The 25786-nt window shown below is 34.9% G+C and overlaps 1 protein-coding gene across 5 annotated transcripts in view; it reads right to left on the reverse strand.

Annotated features, from left to right (window-relative positions):
• Positions 1-25786, reverse strand: part of SSBP2 (single stranded DNA binding protein 2) — a 236039-nt gene that overhangs the window by 163446 nt on the left and 46807 nt on the right. For all 5 annotated transcript variants that reach the window (XM_054578555.1, XM_054578553.1, XM_054578552.1 and 2 more), the window contains exon 2: positions 1338-1410. In XM_054578555.1, the coding sequence (XP_054434530.1) occupies positions 1338-1410 (73 nt within the window). The remainder of the gene's footprint in view (positions 1-1337; positions 1411-25786) is intronic.

Consider the following 25786-nt stretch of genomic DNA (forward strand, 5'->3'; position numbering starts at 1 on the left):
TATTCAATTGCATTAAAATAACATTTTAAAATCTTTATAGCCAGCTTATTTTCTTTTAAATATACTATATATATCGGCAGTGATTAATAGTACAAATATTAAGAACATCCTTTTTGAGATCTCAATAATTTCCTCTGCCATACTACAGTAAATGCGAATTAGAAAGGTCACAGGCCAAAGTCTTCTAATTAATAACTTAATAAGATAAAGATACACTAAACTTCTCTTTTGATTTGAATTAACTTTAAAATCAAATTTTTATTTCACTGAATATATTCCTTCTATGGTAAAACAATTAACTTCTTCTATGCTGTGAGCAAACCTTTCAAATTCCACATTTAAAAAGAAAAAAGGGCAAAATAAATTTTAATAATACAAGTATTATTTTACCCAATATATCTAAAATATTACCATTTCAATATATGGTCAAAATTTTTAAATTATTGATACTTTATATTCTTCTGTTCATACTAAATCTTCAAAATCCAGCGTGTATTTCACATTGATAGCTCTTCTTAATTGGAATAGTCATATGTTAAGTGCTCAAAAAGGCATGTGCAGCTGGTGGCTAACACACAGGACAGCACAGATAAGGGGAAACCAAGAGCTTTAAAATTAACATATACCCAGGTTTGAATTCTGGCTCTAAGCTATTCGACCATGAGCCAGTTATATAAACCCTCCGATCCCTGTTCTCATTAGTAAAACAAAATTAATACCTACTCTTTACCTTGTAAATCTGATAAGAATCAGATATAATATATGTAAAGCTTATATTGTGCCTGCACATTATAAAACTAAATAAAATATTTCTCAACTTCATGTTTCTATTACTGCAAGAAAGCTCAAATTCAAGGTTTACAAAATGTAAAGGAAAAAAATAGAGAAACAAGAACTTAATATTGTCCAAAGTTTACTAACTGAAATCTAGCCATCAATCCACTATTATTTCTGCAAAATTAAAATAAACAAAAACATATTTTCCAAAATTGTGAATATCAAAACAGATATTGCTGCAATTACAGAAATGATGTTTGTCTTTTTTTTTAAAAGCAAATTTACTTTCTTGATTCTTTCTGCCAAGACTAATATTAGTTTCCATTTCTAAGGGGCAAAATGGCTAGCCTGTTGAATAGGAAGTTATTGGTATGAAAATGACATTTTGGACACTAAAACTGTTTATAATAATCTACAAAGATTATAATATATAAATTGATAACTGAGTATTCATTATATAATATATAAGAATTAATTCCTTTCAAATAATTGTTACAGTATATTTTTCATTTGCTTATATAAGATATTAAAATACAATGAAGAAAATGTATAAAACTTACCTCTGATAAAAATGTTTGGGCCGATTTCTGAGCTCCTACATGGAGCAGATATTCATATACATAGAGTGCTAACCTGAAAATGAATAAGATATTTATTGAAAAGAGACATATGTGAAATTAATTCTTTAAATAATGCACACACTTTCATATTACAAAAATATTTTACACACTTAGTAGTGACACAAAATCAACTCTCCCATATCATTTCAGTGGGAGTTTATATATTATGTGTCCAGAATGAATTTAAACTAATTAAAATAGCATGCAAAGAAAAAGACAAATATATCCTTTATTGGCAAGAAACAGCTAAATATAGATTGTGTCTTGGATCATCTCACTTACCATAACCTCATTCCCTTTGTTATACCTAATATAATTAATAATTTAGAACCAAATATTAATAATCCTTATACCTATGTAAAGTTATAATTTTAATCTTTCATTAGGAAAATAAATGAATTAAGTCATTGGACCTTTCTAACAGCTTCATGTCTTTCTAATTTTTTTGGTGAGTGTTAATGTAAATCCTAGCTATTTGCACATCCATGTACCAAAACAGGTGCTGAATGTCCATTTTAATTAATACCTGTTCTGCAACCTCTCCTTATTCTTTAGGTTTGATTTCTGAACCAATAATATTTTACTTTATAAAGCATTCAGATAACAACAAACCACATTATTAAGTGAACTTCAAAGATACCAGATCATATTAAGCATTTGGGTGCTCGCAGGTTAAAAGTTAACCAAAATTACATATGAATTTATCACTTAAATATCTAATATTAAGTATGCAGTATATACTTATACTACTCTCATTATCTTGTGGATTCAGAATTTTTAAGCTACACCATGTGGCTCAATTTCCATTGAGCTGTTAGCAAAATATTATTCATAAACCCAAATTAGTCTGAGGCAGTATTTTTAATGATATCTTGGACCAATGCCCAGATAACTCAAAACAGTTCAATTTCTGCTACACTATATTTACCAATATTGAGCCAGGTTTACAGTAAACAAAACAATGTAACAAAAACCACAGTTTTGAATAGCTGCACCACATCTCTTGCCAAGTGAATTTTTGATTGTTAAAGATTGATGGCATGTACAAAAATGAATATTTTCTTCATTTTCATGAAAACACATCATGCATTTGTCACAAAAAGAAAAAGCCTGTACAAATCTAGTTGCTCTGTCCATGAGCAACTAGATGGGCAGTTGTTTCTTCCCCCATTCCAAAACTGCCAAACGCTTAAAATGAGAATTACTCTGAGAATTAAGCAGCATAAGAGAGTTGCTCATAAATGAAAAGCATGCTATTGTCAGTATGTGTATGTAACTTATTTTTTAATTATAATTTACTGAATATGCTATTACAGTTGTCCTGATTTTCCCCCTTTGCCCTGTCCACCCAGCACCCCCCGCTCCCTCAGGCCATCCCCCCCAGCATTGTTCATGTCCATGGGTCATGCATAAGTTCTGTGGCTACTCCATTTCCTATACTGTACTATATAGATCCCCATGGCTATTCTGTAATTACTGTTTGTATTTTTGAATACACACGCCTCTTCAACCATTCCCCCACTCTCCCCTCCCCTCTGGCAACCATCAAAATGCTCTTCATATCCATGATTCTGTCTCTGTTCTTCTTGTTTGCTTAGTTTGTTTCTTAGGTTCAATTGTTGATAGACATATATATTTTTTGTCCTTTTATTGTTCATAGTTTTGATTGTCTTTTTCTTAAATAACTCCCTTTAACATTTCCTATACTAACGGTTTGGTGATGATGAACTCCTTTAGATTTTTCTTGTCTGGGAAGCACTTTATCTGCCTTTGATTCTAAATGATGTCTTTGCTGAGTAGAGCAATATTGGCTGTAGATCTCTGCTTTTCATGACTGAGTATTTCTTGTCAGTCCCTTCTAGCCTGCAACGCAACGCATCTTTTGAGAAATCAGCTGACAGTCTTATGGGAACTCCCTTGTAGGTAACTAACTGCTATTTTCTTGCTGCTTTTAAGATTCTTTCTTTATCTTTAACCTTTGGCATTTTAATTATGATATGTCTTGGAGTGGGCCTGTTTGAATCCATCTTGTCTGGGACTCTCAATGCTTCCCTGGACTTGCATGTCTATTTTCTTCACCAAATTCAGGACATTTTCTTTCATTATTTTTTCAAATAGGTTTTAAATAGGTTTTTAAATAGAGTTTAGAAAAGGGACGATGGCCTCTGCTCTCCTTGATGCCAAGCACCTTGGTTTCTCCCTGTATGCCACTGGTGCCTATCAAACTGCTACTTCCTAGATCAGTGCTTCCCAACTCTTTTTCTACCGTATGTGAGGATTATAACATGCCCCTTTTGGTAGCAGTGTCTCCCTGTTGAGGTGTAGCGCATCCCCCAAGTGTATCATATGGGACAGAAGAATTGAATAGTCCTATAGTTTCAAACAAAAAAACCTTACTGGTGATTCTTATTACACATTCTTCAAACACACATATTCTCACACACCCTATCCCTCCATTAACCCCTGACAACTATATCACATGATTCACTGACCATGATGGCAAAGTTCATCTTGAAAAAGCAGATTATTTGCAAGTTTTCCCAGGGAGACTGTGAAGCCTCATCATTGTCTGCCAGAGGCAATGTCACCCTACTGACTACCTCAGAAGGAACAGAACCTCAGGTGATTCTTTGTGGCTTGTGAAATCTTGGGCCTACAGCCAAACCAGTGGTGCAGGCTGGGCAAGATTGCCTGGTCTAACTCAAAGGCTGAACAATCGGGACGTTCCGCCAAGCTTAGGGAGGCTGGAAGTGAGGGGCAGAGAGTGAAACACAGGCAGCTGTGGTGAGCCTGCGGGAAGAAAACAGCCAAAGCCAGAGCACAACTGTTGCTGTGTCCTGGAAATACACATTCCTAAAAGTTACGTCACTTCCTTGTAATCTCTCCCTGGTACGGTTAAAGGGGCTTATATATTTCTTCTATGCTTTTCCCAATTCTTTAGGTAACAAAAAGGATACCTTTTTACCAGTAGAAAACTAAAAGCAACAGTCTCTGTTCTTTCTCTATGGGTCTAGGACAGTGAGTCTCAAAAAAAAATGTACTGGAAGGGACACAGAATTATTGAGAAGAGGGGTTTCAAACTACATAACTAGAGACTCTGAAGCATCTTCTAAAGTGTATGGCTGTCCCCCTACCCTTACAATCTCCTGCAGCACATCATTGCCAACAGAGTGATGAGGCAGGATAGGACTGAGAAAATCTATCTATAACACCATCTTATATATCCATTCTCTGCAACCTCCCTGGAACAAAACTAATGCTTCCAGGCAGTGGCAGGGAACACTGCATGAGTGAACAATTAATTAAACTCTCCTGCCACGATGACTCCATAATACATCGCCAGCAAACCTCCAATATTTCAACAATAATCTGTGTGCACAGGATTCTCCAAACCTATTTCTCTAGCCCTTTCATCTCTACCAAGCTCCAAACCTGCTTCTCCAAACTACTCTTTAAAGTGTCTAACAAGGTATTTCTCGCTTAAATTGGCCATGTCCAAAGTTAAATTTGCCTTCTGCACCTGTGTACAGTACCTGTGCTCACTCTGAATGAAACACAGTCTGAGTCTCAGCTTCCTCATTTGTAAAGCTGGAAGAATACTACTTTCCTTGAGTATAGTTGAAAGTACTAGCACAATAATAGTAACCACTACTGTTGTAATTTCAACTAGTTCTCCCACATCAAGTAATATATTACTTGATTCCAATGCTACGGTCCCTCACACAGCTGCCATTCCTTTCTACCCCCTTTCCCACTCCCGGGGAACCACTAAGGCCGGAGGAGTAGTTGTTCAAGTTTCAGATACAAACACTGTATATTTCCTGTTAGCTCCTGGCAAGAAAGGCATTAGGGCCAAAAATAAGAATCTCTGGAAGGTTTGTGGGGGAAAGCCCTGCAACAGAAGATACTGTTTGAACACTAATGATTCCAGGGGAGTGACACTTGTCTACCTATGAGGTAAATAAATCATAGCATCATCCCTTACCCAGTGACATGAGACCACGAAATATATGACAACATTTTATTTGGATCCAATTTCCACTGAACAGTAAAAATTTAAAGACCAATATTGAATATACAAGCATTTAAACTGTGTATTCCTTTGAGTTAACATTTCCTTTTTCCTTTTGAGGATCTTTTAAGAAATTGAACTACTTTTGATAAAGTACTTGGTGGCTATGTAACTGGTATAAACACTGACAACAAGAAGTAGTAACAGATGAAGGCCCAGGAAGAGCAGAGGCAAAACTTCCGGGCCTCCTTCAGAAGACTGAGGGCAGCTCTCCTTACAGCATTGTCCTCTCTTTAACAATCATAATGGTAGGTTTGTGTCTCCAGTAAAAGATTAACCTTTGCCACTCACACTACATAAGAACCTAAGATATTTAGCTATGTAAAGAATTAAACTTCTGATATACTAGCTGCAAACTTTTTTACCCACTTTGTTAGGACTTAAACTTGATTAGGGTTTTCTGTGGTTTTTTTGAGGGGGGCAGTGCTGGTGAGGGCAAGTCAGTAAGATACTGTTGATATTTAAATGCAGAAAAACTAATATGAAAAGAAAAATTCTAAAGCCTTACAGATAAATGGGCAGAGAAAATAACAAATATCACAACTAATTTTAAAATGTGGAAAATGTTAAACATAACTAGAAATCTGAGAAATATATATTAAAGCAACAATGGGATTTAAATTCTCACTTAAATACATAATATGTAAAGCTATAGATATGCAAACACTGCTGATGGCAATAAATTGGTATAACTCTTTACAACACCGATTTGGCAATAAATATACATCAAGAACTTTTAAAAAAGTTCATACATTTTAATCTAATAATTTCATTACTGGAAATCTAGCCTAAAAAGTTATCCAAAATGTAGAAATGCTCAATGCACATAGACTTTTAATCAAAGAATAAGGGGAACAATGAAAAATAATTAAGAAGAAAACTTGCTCTTTTACTGTAAAATATTTTACATTAGTTAATTTCATGTTTAAAAATATAACTCAGAATTTAGATATCCTATACTCATTCAATAAGCATTTAAGTGATTTCTTTCTGCCTAATTTTTGAACTTTAAAATCTGAGAAAACATCATTACCATACCACCAATTAAAGTTATTTCAAATTTACCTTATGAAAGTAACAAAATATAATGAAAAAATCTTAAATTTTTACCATTCACATGAAAGAAATCTATTATACGCTTGCCAACAGGTGTCATCTAACAGTACTAGGATAGATTAAGTATTGAACTAATAAGACATCTACAACAGATACTGTCACTTGAGAGTCTAATAACTGTAAATTCTCAACTATTTTTGTAAATGAAAGTACTTTCCATTCTGGGAAAAAGGTAAAGACCTTACTTCACTCAATTTGTTCTATAATCTAACTATCTGATTTGAGATTAAATTTCTTCTGTGAATGAAATGGTAGAAAATAAGGAACTATGGGCATGACATAAAACTAGAAGATTTCTAAGAAAGTATTGTTAATTTGCATACAAGTTTCCAAAGATACAGATAAATAAAAGTTAAATAGTGCCTATAATTCAGAGCTAATTCCTAACACTCTTTCTACATACATATATCTTATATGTCAATATCTATTTATGTGTATATAATATATCTATATGAAACAAATCCTTATTTCATAAGAATCAGCTAATAAAAATCAACTTTTAAAATCTGAATTTATAGAACGGTTTAAGTAGTCTTATAAACAAACAGGATTCGTCAAGTTTCCTTTACATTACACTGATAGTTTTAATAACATGATTCAATATTTATAAAACTTTTTAAGAATATGTATTATAATGTGTGCCACTTGTGGATCCCATGTAATTATAGCTCACAATATTCCTGTGAGGTAGAGTTATAAACTATGCATATATATCATTTGGTAAATGTCTATACAATGACAAGTCACTACCAATAAATGGCTACGTCTGTCAGCCTCACCATAATAGCCTGCATTTACTTTTCACACTTGGGGCTGTTTATGACCTTCTAAAGAACCTATCTTTTATAAGCTATATTTTTTTTAATTGAGGTAGAATTGACATACATTTTATTAGTTTCAGGCATGCAACACAATGATTTGATATTGTTATATATTGTGACATGATCACCTCAATTAGTCTAGTTGACATCCACCACCATATGTACTTACAGAATTTTTATTCTTGTGATGAGATCTTTTAAGATCTACTCTCTTAGCAATTTTAATATATGCAATAAAGTATGATTAACTATAGTCACCATGCTGTGCATTACATCCCCGTAACTTATTTATTTTATAACTGGAAGTTTGTAACTTTTCACCCCTTCACCCATTTCCTCACTCTGCCACCTCTGGCAACTGCCAATCTATTATCTGTGTCAAGGAGACAAGCTATCTTTTTAATATTACAAAAAGATTTAATGTTGAAACTGGAAAACAAGAGAAAACAGCCATTTCATGTAAGAAAACATACATCCATCCTAAACTTGAGTGATGAAAACTGACTTTGTTAACATTTTGCCATATTCTTATATTTACCAAAGAAAAAAAAGATTCTTTTATACAAATATAAAGCCTTCCAAATAATGGATCCTCATTTGTAATTTTAAAATTTTTTGTTAAGTCACTATATCTGGCAAAAGCAGAAGGAAGGTTGGATAGGATAACTTCAAAAACAGCTGTTCCTAATTTCCCTTGAAATTAAACAACTCTAATGCACCTTATCTTTCTTGTTTGTATCTGTAGCACCTAAAACAGTAAGTGCCCAATACATTGTTTTAGTCCTCACCTGAAGACAGCTTATAGATTTTTAGAGAAAGGGGAAGGAAGGAAGAGGGGGAGAGGAACGTTAACACAATTATTTGGTTGCTTCATGTATGTGCTCCAATCAAGGGACCAAACCCGCACCCTAGGTAAGTGCCCTGACCCGGAATCGAACCCACAACCTTTTGGTTTACAGGACAATGCTCCACAACTAAGGCACACCAGCCAGGGCCCCAGCATATATTTTTTAATGATTGGCTCTCTTGGATCAAGCATAAGATACTTACAGAATCTTTAGTTTCTCTCAATCCAGGCATTCAAAGGGAAAGTATAAGATATCCCCTTTAGAAAACCTATTTTAGCATTAACATCCTCTTAGTATCCTTAAGATGTGGCCTCTCGGAAAACAAACAAAAAAAGCAAAACTATACTGTTTAACACGAATGGTATCAAAGCAATTCCTTCACAATGATTCTTAATTCCTATATATAAAGGGTGATTTAAGAAAAAAATATGCTAGTCCATTTAGTTGTGAGGGGTAAATTTTTATTGTTTCAGTCATTTTTAACAAAACAATCCTCAAAAGATACAACTCATTTTCTCATCGTTATTTCCTTATAAATGGTTGGTAAAGAAACAATAAAAAGATGGTGAGAGCTGAAGAGGGTTTTTTTTTTAAAGAAAATCCTTCTAGCTGTAGCCATTTAGCACTGGTAAGTAGCATGCATTCAAATCCTGCATCCAAAATCCATTCCCCATCTTTTGTCCTGAAATTCCAATGTCAGTGACCAGAGAAGCCTCAGGTCTTTAAGAGTCATGTTGGATCTAAAAAAGAAATCTTATTCCTGTGCCACTGTATAACTCCATTGTCAACAAACAACACAGTTCAGTGCCAAATGTGACTCCTCAGTGATAAAATGCCAATAGTTGGCTGGATCACAGCTAGCTAACAAGTAGCAAGGAGATTTGGCAGCCCCTGAGAGGCTGCTCATGAGACTCTAAGTAGTTATTAGTAGTGAAACTAGATCAGCCTGATCAAATTTTCAACAGAGCTTATAACTTGGTGCTAAGGAGGTGTGAAAAATTAGAAATCTATTTCTAACATTATCTTTTTATAGTGCTTCATCATGAATAGTGAAGCTAAAAATCAGATTTATAGTATCAGAACTGTATCTATGCAACCATGAAATAATACTAATACAGAGTCTTTGTTTTAAACACACTTAAAACATTTATTTTTTTAATAAAGTTTCAATATAAGTTTTAGAGAAACAGATACCTGCTATACATACAGTAGGGGGAATTAAAGGTTCTAGGGTAGGTACAACTGCATCAGTTAAAACAGGCAAAGGAATGAAAAATTTTTAACACAAATAAATAGTGGGTCATAAAAAATACTACTTTGCTGATGTCTTATTGATGTCCTATATTATAGATAAGTAATGCTAGGGTTATGGATTTGACTTAAATGATTTGGTGTGCTTAGAAAAAGAAACAATTGCCTTATACAGACAGGCAAATTAATAATTGAAATAACTACAATCAATTTTGGGGAATTAAAAAGGGTTAAAATATAAAAATGAGAATGAATGAAAAACTAATCAAGAGTTTGTAGAAATTCGGTTATTCATAGAATTTAGTAAAATTTTCCATCTAATCTTCTAGCCAAGCTGTATATACTAGAAATACAGTACTAGCTATACTTGATATTCTACTTACTTCACTTCAATCCACTGTGAAGACTATACTTGATATTCAGGCCCCCATTTGCCTATGAAACCTTGATATACACAGCTTAAGTCATGGTCTTTACTTTCTATCTGTTTGTATTATCCTTACCAGAGAGTAGATTTTCCATTATATCCACCCAGAACCCTAGTAGCTTCGTAATATTTGTTGAATAACGTTGAAGGTCTTCCTTCAAGGTTCTATAATATATTTTAATGTTTTAACATCAAAATTAACACCAGCCCTGGCTGGGTAACTAAGCTGGTTGAAGCGTCATCCTATATACCAAAGGATTGCAAGTATAATTCCCATCAGGGCACATACCTAGGTAGAGGGTTTGATCCCTGGTTGACATGTGTATTGGAGGCAACCGATCAATGTTTCTCTCTAACACATCAATGTTTCTCTCTCTTTCTCTCTCCCTCTCCCCCACCTCCTTTCCTCCCTTCCTCCTTCAGTCTCTAAAATCAATGTACATATCCTTGGGTAAGAATTAAAAAAAATTAGTATCAGACACAATACCTCCACTTAATGACAGAAGTGAAGGATCAAGTGGGACTGAACTTTCCCTCTGACTATAAGCAACTAGAAAACTGAATGTAATACATGAAACAATTGTTTTATATGCGGGGCAGCAGGCATGGCAGGCCTATAATACCTGAGAAAGGAGGAACAAACTAAATTGAGTCTATCATCATTCTAGCTTTCTGCACATTCTGGAAAACAATGCACAGGGAGGGAAAAACCTAAATATAGCACACTGGTCTTTTGAGTTGAGGACATCAAGAGACAAAATTTGGGGGAGGTTAAGGCAACTGGAATTTGTGCGTAGAGTATCAGATAGGAGAAAGCTACACAGGAAAATAAAAACACCAAACAACCCTCCAACGACCTTTGCAGATGAACAGGGTGAAACTCCATCAGACAAGACAAAGAACCGTTGCCCACACTGGGCTGGGAAAGACCTCAATGAACACCAAGAACATTCAGTAGACACCTCATGGGTTATACTTCAGAGGTAGGGCTGAACTAACTCTAGAGGAAAAGTATACTTACCCTACTAATGGTGGGTGATTTTAAGGACCCAAACCAAGCATTTAACAATAAACAAGTATAGCCAGATTAATTGGGACTGAAAGCACCTTTAAGTAAAGATAAGTACCAAAAACAGCAAAACTGGGTATTCAAATAACTTTCAGTAGAAATGCTGGTTTTTCAGTTTTTCTGGAGTGGGTTGATTTCAGCACATACAATGTATGGTGTGAGGCAAAAGTAGGTTTACAGTTTTGAGTGTGCAAAGGAGAGTTTATTCCTATTATTTTCAATATGAACTGTGAGCCTACTTTTGCCCCACCCTGTACAGTTTTGTACTGTTTTTAAAAGTCAAGGAACATATAGCAAGGACTCATGGACAAAACCAAAGGGGAAGAGCTGAGGGAGGGAAGGAGGGAGGGGGCAAGAGAAAGTGGTGGGGGGTAGGCAGAGACAAATGTATCTGAAAAAATAAATAAAAAATAAAAATCATAAAAAATAAAAATTAAAAAAAAGTAAATGAAAAACTTAAAAAATAAATAATAACTTTCAGAATGGTAAATGACTTGGTCAAATTACTAAAGTTGTATCAATTGATACCTCTACAAAAAGAGCAATGTGAAATACTAAGCAAAGCCAATGAAAGAAAAATATTTTGTTATTACATTTTCATATTAAGCATTTTGATGCTGCAACATTCTGGAGAGTGCACAATTTTCTAGCTGGTTATACCTCTAAATTTTAGAACGAGAAAAGTGGAGGGAAAAGTTGTTCACTTAAAAATTCAACTGATGCCCAAAAGTCCTAGAAGAGTTACTTTACAAATCAAAGGATACTTGTAGTTAAACTTACAGCCAATGCAAAATAACTTTCCCTACCTGAGGGAATAATGTTATAAATGGTAATGAGTTATTTTTTCAAAAATTGAGAAAATGAGCACCTCTTTGTGCTAGCAACACAGTGGGCATCAAGATTTAACTAAGATATAATTATCATTGATATAAATTTCCTAAAAGTTAAATGCAGATCGAGACACAATGCATCAATTCCCCATTACCTGATAGATCCAGACTAAAATTAGAAGTAATACAGTAGTTACCCAAAAAACATTTTTCAAATAAATTTTCTATCAGTTTTATAATAGAATTAATATTTCTTCATGCATTCAAATATGAATAACAAAAGCACAATGACTCTAACTAAATATTCTTAAGTAGCTTAAAAATGATTATGCTGTGAGGCTTTATCCAGCCTAATTATCCTCTTTTTAAAAAAAAGGAAGAAAATTAAGTGTAATGGTAAAGCTTAATTTTTACTTTTAGAATTAACCATGTTAAATTTATGTTTTAGCTCATGAACAATTAATTTCACATCTAATTATTCAATTTCAATGATCTTTAATCAGTTTTTTACTTAAATGTTCTTTCCTTGACTTAATTGCATAACAGCACTTCTACCAGAAAATAGGCAAGTATAGCATAGAGTTTAATAAACTCAGTCAAAAGATATTAAATATTTCTATAGGAGGTTCTTGGCATGTCCATTTGAAATGAGTCTTGTTAACCTTTATATTAATTCAAGATCCCAATATTTTTACATATGAAAATTTAAAGGCAGGAGAGAAAATCATCTTTGCAAATTATTTCCTAAGGGATAATTTTTTAAAAGATTCTATTTATTTATTTTTAGAGAAAGGGGAAGGGAGAGAGAGAAACATTGATCAGTTGCCTCACCCAGGCATGTGCCCTGACTGGGAATCACTTTGCCACATGATGCCCAATCAACTGAGCAGCACCGGTCAGGACCCAAAGGAATAATTTTAGCTAAATAAAAAGTAATCTTAAATAATAATTTTGAAAGTTTACATACACACACACACACACACACACACACGCTTTTGATAGTACAACCCTACCTCTGGAATTTATATACTAAAAAAAAATGTTATAAAAAGAGATTTATATAAGGATTTTCATGACTCAGTTTTACTGAGAGCAAATAAGTAGTAATAGCCTATATGTTCAAGATTATGGAACTCATTAAATTATAGTATACTATTTGCATGTATGTTACATAAAATAATGGAAGTATATAGAATAAAATGTTAAAAGATAATTGTAACAAAAATTAACCATACCAAATTCTGATGTAAAGCAACAGGGACTCTCATTTTATTGCAGGTGGGAATGAAAAATGGTACAGTCACTTTGGAAGACAGTTTGGCAGTATTCTTACCAACCTAAACATACTCTTACCATGCAATCCAGAAATCATGTTTCTTGGTATTTACCGAAGGAATTGAAAACTTATGTCCGCATAAAACTCTACATGTGAATGTTTACAACAACTTCATCCATAATTGCCAAAACTTAAAAGCACCAAGATGTCCTTAAAAAGGTGAATGGATAAACAAGCTGTGGTATATCCAGACAATGGAGTATTATTCAGCATGAAAAAGAAGAGCTGTAAACCCATGAAAAGACATGGAAGATCCTTAAATGAATATTACTAAGTGAAAGAAGCCAATCTGAAAAAAAACCATGATTCTAACTACATGACATTTGGAAAAAGAAAAATTATGAAGACATTAAAGGACCAGTGGTTTGCAGGAGTAGGGGTAGACTGAGAAGGATGAATGGGTAGAGCACAGAGGCTTTTTAGGGCAGTAAAAATACTCTGTATGATACTAGGATGGTAAATACATGTCATTATACATTTATCTAAACCTATAGAATGTACAACCAAAGAGGAAACACGAGTGTAACAATGGACTTTGAGTGACAATAATGTGTTAATGTAGGTTCATCAATTGCAGTTAGTATACCACTGTGGCATGGGGTGTGGACAATGGAGGAGCCTATGCACATGTAGGGGCATGGAGTATATGGGTAGTATCTGTTCTGCTTAATTTTGCTATGAACATAAAACTGCTCTTTAAAAATATTGTTTAAAAGATGATGGAAATGCATAATGGAGGTTCTTACTTTTTTCTCTACATTGTTCTGGATTTTGTAAATTTTCTATAATCAGGAAAAAAGTATTTTAAATTTTAGTCACAAGTTTGTATCTTCACCAAGCTTACAGTAAATTATAATCTACATGTAACATTTTCAAGGACAGATGAACAGTAATAGTTTAGTCTAATAATAAATTATTGTAATATACTATAATTAAGAAAATATCTTCTTTACAAATAATGTAAATTACATACCCCAAGAAAATAAGATGAGTGGAAAATGCTTAAAAGCATTCTGTTTTTCTCTGATTACTAAGCACAGAAAATAACTTACCAGAATTCAGAACTTATTGACATTACCACTCTTATTTTTCTTAATTCTTCTAGTTAATCTCTTTTCTAGTCTTTGCACATGCCATTTTGTCATTTAGATTTACTCTGCTTTACATCTACTTTCCTTTCTCACTCATATTACATTCTCTACTACTTTTTGTACCTTCTTGTTTAATGTTTCCCCTTGTTCCACTTCCTTAACCACAGCCAAATTCCTATGCTCATCTAGCTATAATACTTTTGGTGATGTCTTTAGTTGGGCCTACCTCATGATTGTCATATTTAAAGTACCCACATTAATATGTAACATTAAATGAGGCTAGTGCTTATAATCCATTTTCCACTTTCCCCAGAGCAATTCTGGAAGAGTTTTTCCTTATAACAAATTCCAGCAGTGGCTCTGTGTTCCATAGGGCATAGGCAGAACAGGAAAGAAACGCTTGAGAACACACCTACAGACACAAGGACCCAGAACTCTGCATCTATTTTGTGTAAAGTACTGAGAATCAATGAAAAGTCATTAATTTAGGACCCACTAATGCAAAATTTGTGGCAATATGGTCAGGGAATGCATCTAGATACCAAGAAGGAGTTAAACAAACTAGCAGCATAAACAATTCTAAATATCTAATACCGAAAACAAAAACTATTTTTTAACATTCTGAGAAACTCTGCAAATAAACATTTATGCTCATCACCATCAGCAGTTAGTAAGCTCCAGTTTGTTATTTTCTAGGTCTTATTCAAAAATAAAATGAAGATACAAATTTTACCCTCAGGTAATTTTCAGACTTGTTAATGGGACAAAATATGTAATTAAAAATAAGATCAGATCAGTAATAAAAAAAGTATCATATAATGGGAGTGCAGACAATATAAACATCAAAAATTCAGAATAAGAAGAAACTATTGTAAGAGACTCTTGTGCAAAGGGGCTTTAACTGACAAAGGAAATGGCACTTAAGCTAGGTATTAAGGGAAATAGTGTAAGCAGGAAGAAAAGGAGTTTTTAAGGAAAGAATAATAGCATGAAACGTCTACAGGCAAACCTCAAAGATATTGCTGGTTTGATTCCAGACCACCGTAATAAAGTGAGTCACGTGAATTTTTGGTTTCCCAGAACATATAAAATGTATGTTTATACTAGACTATAATCTGTTAAGTGTGCAATAGCATTATGCCTAAAAATTGTACATACTTTAATTTTAAAATAATTTATTGCTAAAAAATTCTAACCATCATCGGAACCTTCAGTGAGTCATAATCTTTTAAAAAATATTTTATGTATTTATTTTTAGAGAGAAGGAAATGGAGGGAGATAGAGGGAGAGAAACATCAATGTGTGGTTGCCTCTCGCACATCCACTACTAGAGATCTGGCCCGGAACCCAGGCATGTGCCCTGACTGGGAATCAAACGAGTGACCCTTTGGTTCACAGGCCAGTGCTCAAAGCCCTGAGCCCTACCACCTAGGGCCATACTCTTTTTTTTCTGGTTCAGGGCCTTGCCTCAATGTTGACAGCTGCTGATGGATCAGGATGATTATTAAAGGCTGGGGCAGCTGTGGGGATTTCTTAAAATAAGACAACAGTGAAGTTTGCCACATTGACTGAATCTTCTTTTCATAACTGATTTCTCTGTAGCATGCAATGCTGTTTGATAGCTTTTTACTGACAGTAGACCTCCTTTCAAAATTGGAGTCAATCCTCTCAAACCCTGTCGTTGCTTTATCAAATAAATTTATGTAATATTCTACATTCTTTGTTGCCATTTCAACATCTTCACAGTATCTTCACCAGAAGTAGATTCCATCTCAAGGAACTTTCTTTGTTCATCCATAAGAAGTAACTCCTTATCCATTAAAGTATTTTCATGAAATTGCAGCAGTTCAGTCTCATCTTTAGGCTCTATTGTGAAATCTAGTTCTCTAGCTATTTTCATCACATCTGCAGTTGCTTCCTCCAATGAAGTCCTGAACCCCTCAAAGTCGTCCATGATGGTTGGAATCAACTTCTTCCAAACTGCTGTTAATATTGGTATTTTGACTTCTTCCCCAAAATTACAAATGTTCTTAATGACATCTAGAATGGTGAATACTTTCCAGAAGGTGTTCAATTTACCTTGCCCAGATCCGTCACAGGAATCACAATCCATGGCAGCTATTGCTTTATAAAATTACTCCTTGATCCATGGGCTACAGAATGAATGTGTTAGCAGGCATGAAAGCAACATTAGCCTCATTGCACATCTCCATTAGAGCTTTTGGGTGACCAGGTACATTGACAATAAGCAGTAATATTTTGAAAGGAATCTTTTTTTCTGAGCAGTATGTCTCAACAGTGGGCTTAAAATAATTCACTAAACCATGTTGTAAACAGATGTGCGGTCATCCAACCTTTGCTGTTCCATTTACAGAGCACAGGCATAATTCTTAAGGGCTTTAGTATTTTCAGAGTGGAAATAAAAAATGGCTTCAAATTAAACTAATCAGCTACATTAGCTCCTAACAAGAGTGTCAGCCTGTCCTTTAAATCTTTGAAGCCAGGCATTGACTTCTCTCCAGCTCTGAGAATCCTATGTGGTCTCTTCTTCCAATATAAGGCTGTACATCTACACTGAAAATCTGTTGTTTAGTAGCCACTTTCAGTAATTATTTTAGCTAGATCTTCTGGATAACTTGCTACAACTTCTACATCAGCACTTGCCGCTCCACCTGAAACTTTTATGTTATGGAGACAGCTTCTTACCCTCATGAACCAACCTCTGCCAGCTTCAAACTTTTCTCCTGAAGCTTCCTCACCTTTATCAGCCTTCACAGAATGGAAGAGCAGTTAGGGTCTTGCTCTGAACCAGGTTTCAGTTCAAGAGGATGTTGTGGCTGGTGATCTCCTATCCATATCACTACAACTTCTTCACCTTTTATGTTTCATGTATTCATTGTAGTAGCACTTTTAATTTCCTTCAAGAACTTTTCCTTTGTATTCACTACTTCGCCATTTGGCACAAAAGGCCTAGCTTTTGGCTTATCTTGGCTTGTGGCATACCTTCTTCACTATCCTTAATTGTTTCTAGTGTTGAATTTAAAATAAAAAATGTGTGAGTCTTTTCATGTGAACAATTAGAAGTCATTGTAGGGTTATTAATTGGCCTGATTTCAATATTGTTGTGTCTCAGGGAATAGGGAGGCCAAGAGAGGGAGAAAGACAGGCATGGACAATTGATAGAGCAGTCAGAACATACACAACATTTATCAATTAAGTTTACTATCATATGTTGATGCAGTGCATGGTGCCCCAAAACAGTTATAATAACATCAAAGATCACTACTGATCACAGATTACCATCACAAACATAATAATGAAAAAGTCTGAAATACTGTGAGAATTACCAAAATGTGACAGAGACATGAGGTAAACAGATGTTGTTGGAAAAGTGGTGTTAGTGGTCTTGTTCAATATAGAGTTGCCACAAACCTTCGATTTGTAAAAAACACAGTGTCTGCAAAGCACAATAAAGTGAAGCACAATAAACAAGGTATGTCTGTATATTATATGGGCACTGGTGACTAAAATAACATTCTCTATATACCTGAAAGTAATAAAGTGGTTTCATAAAATATTCTATATATCAATATGCAATAGAAAGATTTTACTTGATTATTTAACTGTAATACACAAGGGGGGACCCAAAACATGGGAATTTTTTTAATAAAAATGTGTTTATTGATTCTTACATGTTTAAACTTCAGTCACCTTCAAAGTACTCTCCATTTGATGCAACACAACTATCAAGACATATTCTTCACTGGTCAAAACAGTTTTGAACTTGTCTATTTTGATGTTTTTTAGTGCTCCTGCCCTTTTGTGTTTCATCTCTTCTACATGGGCATAACAGTTCCCTTTAAGGACTTTTTTCACTGGGGAAACAAAAAAAAGTCACTCCACATAAGACTGGGTGACTAGGGAGGGTGGGGCATGGAGGTCATGACATTTTTGGTCAAAAACTGCTGAACTCTCAACGTGGTGTAGGCAGGTGCTCTAGTAAATCATCCAACATGAAATGGACAAACCTGTTGAGTCTTGAAAAAAACATCACTGAAGCCAAATGCAGCCTCTCACAACAACGCCAGCTGCTACACTGACACAGACGGGTTCCTAGAACACTCACCTAGTCGGGGAAGCCTGTACTACAAGGGGTCTACCCTCCAGAAGAGAATTCTGGTTTTTTCAAGTCTCCTCTCATAGTAATAATAGCACCTTATATGTATAGTCTTTTATAGTTTATAAAATGTTCTCACATATGAAAGTATATTATTATTTAGTAGCCGCTTCTAGTAATTTTATTAAAAATGTCTTCACATAGTTTTTTAAATTATATTTTGTTTAAGCTGTTCGGTTGTTCCTGCTTTCTCTTCCCCTCCCCACCATCCCTCATTCCCACTCTCTCTCCTCAAGCCAATCCCCAAATTGTTGTCCGTGTCCATGGGTTATGCATAAATGTTCTGTGGTTAATCAGTTCACCATCCTTCATCCTGTCTCCCCACCTCCTCTCTGCCAGCTGTCAGTCTGTTTCACATAGTTCTCTGTTAATTCTTTTTTACACTTATATTAAATAAGTCTTATTATGTGCATTTGTAATTGAAGAAATGTTCACGTGGATGGCATTCCCTATCGTATTTCTTAATTATAATTTAGGTTACCATGAAAAACTTTGAAATATAGAAATTTATTTTGAATCCAAAAACAAGCAAAAAGCCCCAATATTTTTAAATATCATAAAGTAGAAACAATATCTTTCCAATTTAAAGTTATTCTGATAGTTTAGTTTAAAATAAAAACAATAATGTATTTGTATGATGACAGATGGATAGTGGACTTTTTGTGGTGATCAAAAAAGGAGTATATAAGGAGTATATAAATGTGAACTCACTCTGTTATACACCTAAAACCAATATAATATTATATGTTAACTATATTCTAACTTAAAACAACTTGACGTTCTAGAAAAAAATAACAAATAAATACAAATAGCCAACAGATAAAAGAGAAAAACAAACAAGGGAAGAAAAAAAAGGATTAAACACAACATGAACCTCTGCTAAATTAATCTCCAGATAACCAATTTCCAATCAATTGCATTAAGATGTATTTAGTACCCGTGGATGCCTAAATCAATAAAAAGAGAATGAGCTAAAAGATCTTAACTTCTTTATGTCCAGATGAAAATAATCAAACTCCTTGATTTTAGATAAGCAATCACAGCATAACCATCAAATCCAAAAATAAAACTAAGAAGATAACTGATATATTATCTATATTCCTGATTTCATATCCCAAAATAATATACATTCTTTAATACTGCAATGAATATGGTAAAATTAACTTAATATAAATAAATATAAAATCCTGTGCTTGAATCAAAAACCTTGGACAGGATAAATATTACTTTATAAGAGTTCCTTTGAAAAGACAGGTTTTGGAAAACTGCATATTTAATATAAATTAATAGCACATTTGACTGCCCTGCCAAAAAAGCTGCTTTTATCTTTAAATGAATTAATACAGTATAGAACTTGAAAATGAGAGGTGATAATCCTAGAAAGACGAGGGGGGAAAAAATGAGTCATGAGCAATGGTTAAAAGCATCAGTGATGCATATCCTGCAGAAAGAAAAGTCTCAAATACTTAGTAGGTTGTCACCTATTAGAGGGATTGGTCTTATTTCACATGGCAAAAGAGGGTGGAACTAAAACCAATGAGTTAAAGTGATAAGAAGGTAAATCATAACTCTATATACCAAAGGCCTTCTTTGTAACCATTACAGCTATCCAAAAATGTTATGAACCATTTTGGGGTTGGGAAATGTGAGTATCCAATCTCTGAAAAAATAAAGGTACAGGTTTAACTTGGAGATACTGTAGGGGCTTTAATCACTGAATAGAAGTTTGGACCATATGACCTTTAAAATGCCTTCCAAGTATAAGATTAAATAACCATATTATTACTAAAATATGGCTCAGAGCAATTGGGTGACTTCCAGATCAACAGAATCATTTGGTAGAAGAGTTGAGATTAAGATGTATGACTCTAAAAGCTTGGTTCACTAAGATTCAATATCTTCCGGGGAGGAATTATATCACTGAGAATACATCACCCTGTGACCAAGCAAAGGGCAGAGAAGTGGCAAACTCAACTGTCAAATTTGAACCTAAGGCAACTGCTAGCACATCCACCATTCCTAGCATCATGCTCCTCTACTCACATATTAATAAAATAAACTCCACAATATGTGTGTTATTCCTATTGATCAGTGTGGACCAATGTTCCAAAATTTCCAAACCAAAAATGTGAGATAACAGCATGCTAACAATAAGTATGGAAAAAATCTGGCCCTACCAATCAAAGATTATTCAACTGACTCCATCTGTTTCAATGGGTAAAATCAGAGAAGTAGAGTTCCAATTAATATATGGAAAGAGGTACTATATATTACTATAAAACTCTAGCTAAAAGAATATGCAATTTCTTAACACATGTACTCTCCAAATTCCCCTAGATGTTAGCTTTTCAAAGAGCAGAGAACTGCTATATCCTATATTAGTTTAATCCTTTTAACCTAATCTACTCTATAATTAGAAACCATACTTTCTACTCAAAAACAGTTGAAGGGGATAAATTATACTAATACTGTATTGACAACCACAAAGCCAGCTAAATAGGAAATGCGTTATAATAGGTTCACGATACTAAATCAGATTACTATGCCATTTCAATGTTTACTTGGCATATCAAAAAATAATTTATAGAACTTAAGTAAAATATTTAGTAAAGGTTTGCCTTCCTTAATTGATTTTCCTAAATATTTGCAAAATCAAATGTGTTCAAAAGCAGAATAGTTTGCCGATCAAAACACTGTCATGTGCACAACCTACTCCTCTAACAGTTCTCTTTCGATTATCTACAGTAATGTCCAGGACAAATATCACAGAAGCACCAAAACAGCAGACTAGCCAAATTTACAGAGCTTTAGTGTTTCTATACTCCTCCCCCAAACACACACACACACACACACACACACACACACACACACACACACATTTTAACCTCTTCTATAGCAGAGACAGTTGCCTCCAAGATCTCTCAACTGAGTATTACGAAACCAGATGTTTGCTGGACATATTGTTCCCCAGATAAAAGATAATATTCTCCTATTTCCCTTGAAGTTGGAAGACTTACAAAAGGGGTAGATTCTTCTACATTCCCTTGTCCTGCTATCAGTCAGTAAGGTGGGTTTGATCCATCCTCCATCTTGGACCATGATAATGAGGTTAATTTAGGAATGCCAAATGCAATAGACTGAATGTTTGTGTCCCCCCGCCCGCCCCCGCAAAATTCGTATGTTAAAGCTCTAATTCCAGAGTTATGGTATTTGAAGGTAGGGACTTTAAGAGGTTAGTAGGTCATGAGGGTGGAATCTTCATAAATGAGATAAGTGGTCTGACAAGAAAAGACCAGAGATATAGCCAGCTTTCTTTCTTCCACATAAGGATATAATGGGAAGTCAGCAAACTACAGCCTAAAGGTCCTCACCAGAACCACACCATGCTGACACTCTGATCTTAGACTGCTGTCCTCCAAAACTGTGAGAAATAAATGTCTGTTCCTTATAAACAACTCAGTCTATGGTGCTTTGTTAGAGAAGCAGGAGCTGACTAAAACACCAAAATAAAAAGGTGGAATATAGATCTCTGAAAACTTTGTAGAATTGCCATTCCACCTGGGACTCTCAACCTTCAGACTTCTTTCATTTAAGAGAAAATAAATTTTAATCTTATTACTATGCAGAGTTTTCAGTTACATGCTACCTAATCAATTCTGAAGTAGTATAAATCCTGATAAGCTAGGCTTACTCTCCAGTCTTCCCGTATGTGACTTCCACACAGCTCTTCCCGAAACTGCTCTTGCTGTGATGTCAAAAGTGGTAACTGTGCACTACTTCTCTTAGTTTACTTCTTTAGGGTATTTGAATCTGGTGGTAACTCCCTCAGACCTGAAGCATCAGATCAATGTCTACTCATTCCCCTCCATATCTTAAATCACTACTTTGTTTTTCCTACACGCTTTTCTTCTTCCACCTACCCCTAAAATGTTGGTATTCCCTAAGATTACTTCATGGTCCTCTTCTTATTCTACATGTTTTCCTCAGACCTACTACGCCAGTCAATAGAAAAACAGTCTGATGTCACAAGAATGTTGGAATTATCAGGCCTGGAAGTAAAAAAAAAAAAAGAACAAAAACAAAAAAACAAAAAAAATTCACTACAAGGAGGGCATTAATGAAAAAAATAGACAACATGCAGAATTAGATGGCTAATGTGAGCTAGAAACTTCTCCTTTACTTTGACAAAATGAGGTTCAGTTGGCATATTTATTTAATAGTGCTTTTTCCTCATAACAGATTTTATTTTACACTGTTTTGAGTTTATGCTAAATTGGTATAAACTAATTTTTTTATAATGGTTTTATAAATTTATCATTGAAAAGACTCCAAAAGATTATGTAATTTAAAGGAAAATTTAATACAGGACTTCAAATGCATAAAAGTAACATTTTAAAAACTGATCCATGTATAATATGGATGTTTAAATATTTCCTAATAATATTAAAATAAAAAGGAAGTGTCAGTAAAAGGAAACCCTATACAGGCAGAACCTGACTTGCAAATGTTGATCCTGTAAATCTGCTGCATCTGGGAAATTCAAGCCCCTGGCTAGGCTGACTGCCAAGATTCCAGTTCCCTTTTGTGCAGCTATTGTTAAACATTCCCCTTCCAGCACATCCAGCTTACTCTACCCCACTCCCTTAATGCCAACTTGACCATATCCCAGTACCATTCCCTTGGACTCCCATCCTCCCTTTTCTAAGTGCTAAAGATTACCCACCTCCAGAATGATCTCTCACACATCTGTGTCCAGGTAATACTGCATCCATTTCCCTAACTGCCAGAAGTCCATGACTCCTTCCCGTCATAGCTGCAGAGGACACTCACTCTCCTCTTGCCGTTGCCACTATCACAGTAGGGGAAGAAATCTTCTCTCACTGCCAGTGGGCTCAGAGATAAAATGGAAACACTCCATATTGTTTAGGGAGTATGGAAGTGAGGAAGGGAAAAAAGGAACATTCTTCCAGTAATTGGAATTGTTTATAAAAGTAACTAGGTTCTCTAAATTCTATGCTTTTTTAAAAAAAATAATTTTTTTATTTTTCATTACAGCTGGCATACAATATTACATTAATTTCAGGTGTTTGACCCAGTGATTAGACATTTATATAACTTACAAAGTGATCACCCTGATAAATCTAGTACCTGTCTAACACTATAAATAGTTATTACAATATATTGACTATATTCCCTATGCTATTATTTAAATCCCCATAACTATTCTGTACTTCTTAATCCCTTTATTTTTTTCACCTATCCCCTAAACCTCCCTCCCATATAGCAACCATCAAAATATTCTCTGTTATCTATGGTCTGGTTTTTTTGGTCTGTTTGTTCATTTATTTTGTTTTTCAGATTCCACATATAAGTTAAATCATATACAATTGGTCTTTCTCTGTCTGACTTATTTCACTCAGCACAGTATCCTTTAGGTTCATCCATATTGTTGCAGATAGCAAGAATTCATTTTTTTTTAATGGCTGAATCATATTTCATTATATACATGCACCATTTCTTCTTTATCCATTCATCTATTGATGGATATTTAGGTTGCTTCCATATCTTCACTATTGTAAATAATGCTGCAAAGAACATATGGATGCATATGTCTTTTTGATTTAGTATTTTGGTTTCTTCAAATAAACACCTGGAAATGCAATTACTGGGTCTTTTGCTGTCTTGTTATAGACTTGAATGTCTATTTTGTCTGATATAAGTATTGCTACCCCAGCTCTTTTTTGTTAGTTTGTTTCTACTTTCATAAAATATCTTTTCCCATCCCTTTACTTTCAATCTGTGTGTATATTTCTATCTAAAGCAAGTCTCTTGTAGACAGCATATGTAAGGGCCTTGTTTTGTTATTCATTCAGCCACCATATGTCTTTTGATTGGAGCATTTAACCCATCTGCATTTAAATTAATTGTTGATAGAACTTCTGGTCAAGATAGAGGCATAAGCAGACACACTTCATCTCCTTGCACAACCATAAGAAGGATTACAACCTCAAAACAAAAAACACCCAGAACTGTCAGAAAATCAAACTGTATAGAACTCTGACAACCAAGGATTTAAAGAAGACATATTTATTCAAGGGGGTAGCAGGGGCGGAGATGGGGAGCTGGGGCCCAGAGGACATGGTATGGTGGTGGCAAGGCAGTGATGACAAGGCAGCGGCATCAGTGGCCAGCAGAATCGGCAGTCCCACATTAGGGATAACTGGGAAGCAAGCCCCAGACCAGACTGGGCAGCCCAGGGCTCCAGCACTAGGAAATAAAGTCTTATAACTCCCGGCTGTGAAAACCAGTGGAGGTTTGGGGCAGTGGAAGAAACTGAAGGTCTCCCAGAAAAGTCCATTTAAAGGGCCTGCAGGGTCTTACAATACACAAACATACCCACTCTGAGAATCACGACCAGGACAACAGCTAAGTGGGCACCAGGTGCATAAGTGAATGGAAACTGGGCAAGTGCCAAAAAAGCCTCCAGTAGTCAGGGAGCAGCATTACCCTCTCTCTGACCCTTCCCCCACATACAAAGCCACAAAGCACTGAAGCAGGCTACCCTGCCCTTCCCTGGTGATTACCTAAGTCTCCAACCTATGCAATGTAACAGGTGCGCCAAGACAGGGAGTCAAAGCAGCTCTACCTAATACACAGAAACAAACACAGGGAGGATGCCAAATTGAGGTATATGGCTCAAATGGAAGAATAACACAAAACCCCAATGAAAGAACTAAGTGAAACAGAGATAGCAAACTATCAGATGCAGAGTTTAAAACACTGGTGATAAGGATGGTTAGAGATCTCAATGAGTATGGCACAAACATAAGGGAAGAAATGAAGGCTACACTAAGTGAAATAAAGAAAACTCCATAGGGAACCAACAGTAAAGGGAAGGAAGCCAGGGTTCAAATCAACAAATTGAAACATAAAGGAGAAATAAACAGTCAACCAGAAAAGAATGAAGAAACAAAAATTCAAAAAAAAAAACAAGGAGAGAATAAGAAGACTCTGGGACATCTCTAAATGTGCTGACATCAGAATCACCGGAATGACAGAAGGAGAAGAGCAAGAAATTGAAAACTTATTTCAAAAAATAATGAAAGAAAACTTTCCTAATTTGGTGAAGGAAATAGACATACAACACAGAAAGCACAGTGAGTCCCAGACATGTTGGATCCAAAGAGGACCACAGCAAGACATGTTGTAATTAAATTGCCAAATTTTAAAGAGAGAATCTTAAAAGCAGCAAGAGAAAAGCAGAGAGTAACCTTCAAAGGAGTTCCCATAAGGCTATCAGGTGATTTCTCAAAAGGGACTTTGCAGGCAAGAAGGGACTGGCAAGTAGTAT

The sequence above is a fragment of the Pteronotus mesoamericanus genome, unplaced genomic scaffold, assembly GCF_021234165.1.
Source record: "Pteronotus mesoamericanus isolate MK-2021 breed Mesoamerican mustached bat unplaced genomic scaffold, CSHL_Meso_final contig_50, whole genome shotgun sequence".
Lineage (NCBI taxonomy): Eukaryota > Metazoa > Chordata > Mammalia > Chiroptera > Mormoopidae > Pteronotus > Pteronotus mesoamericanus.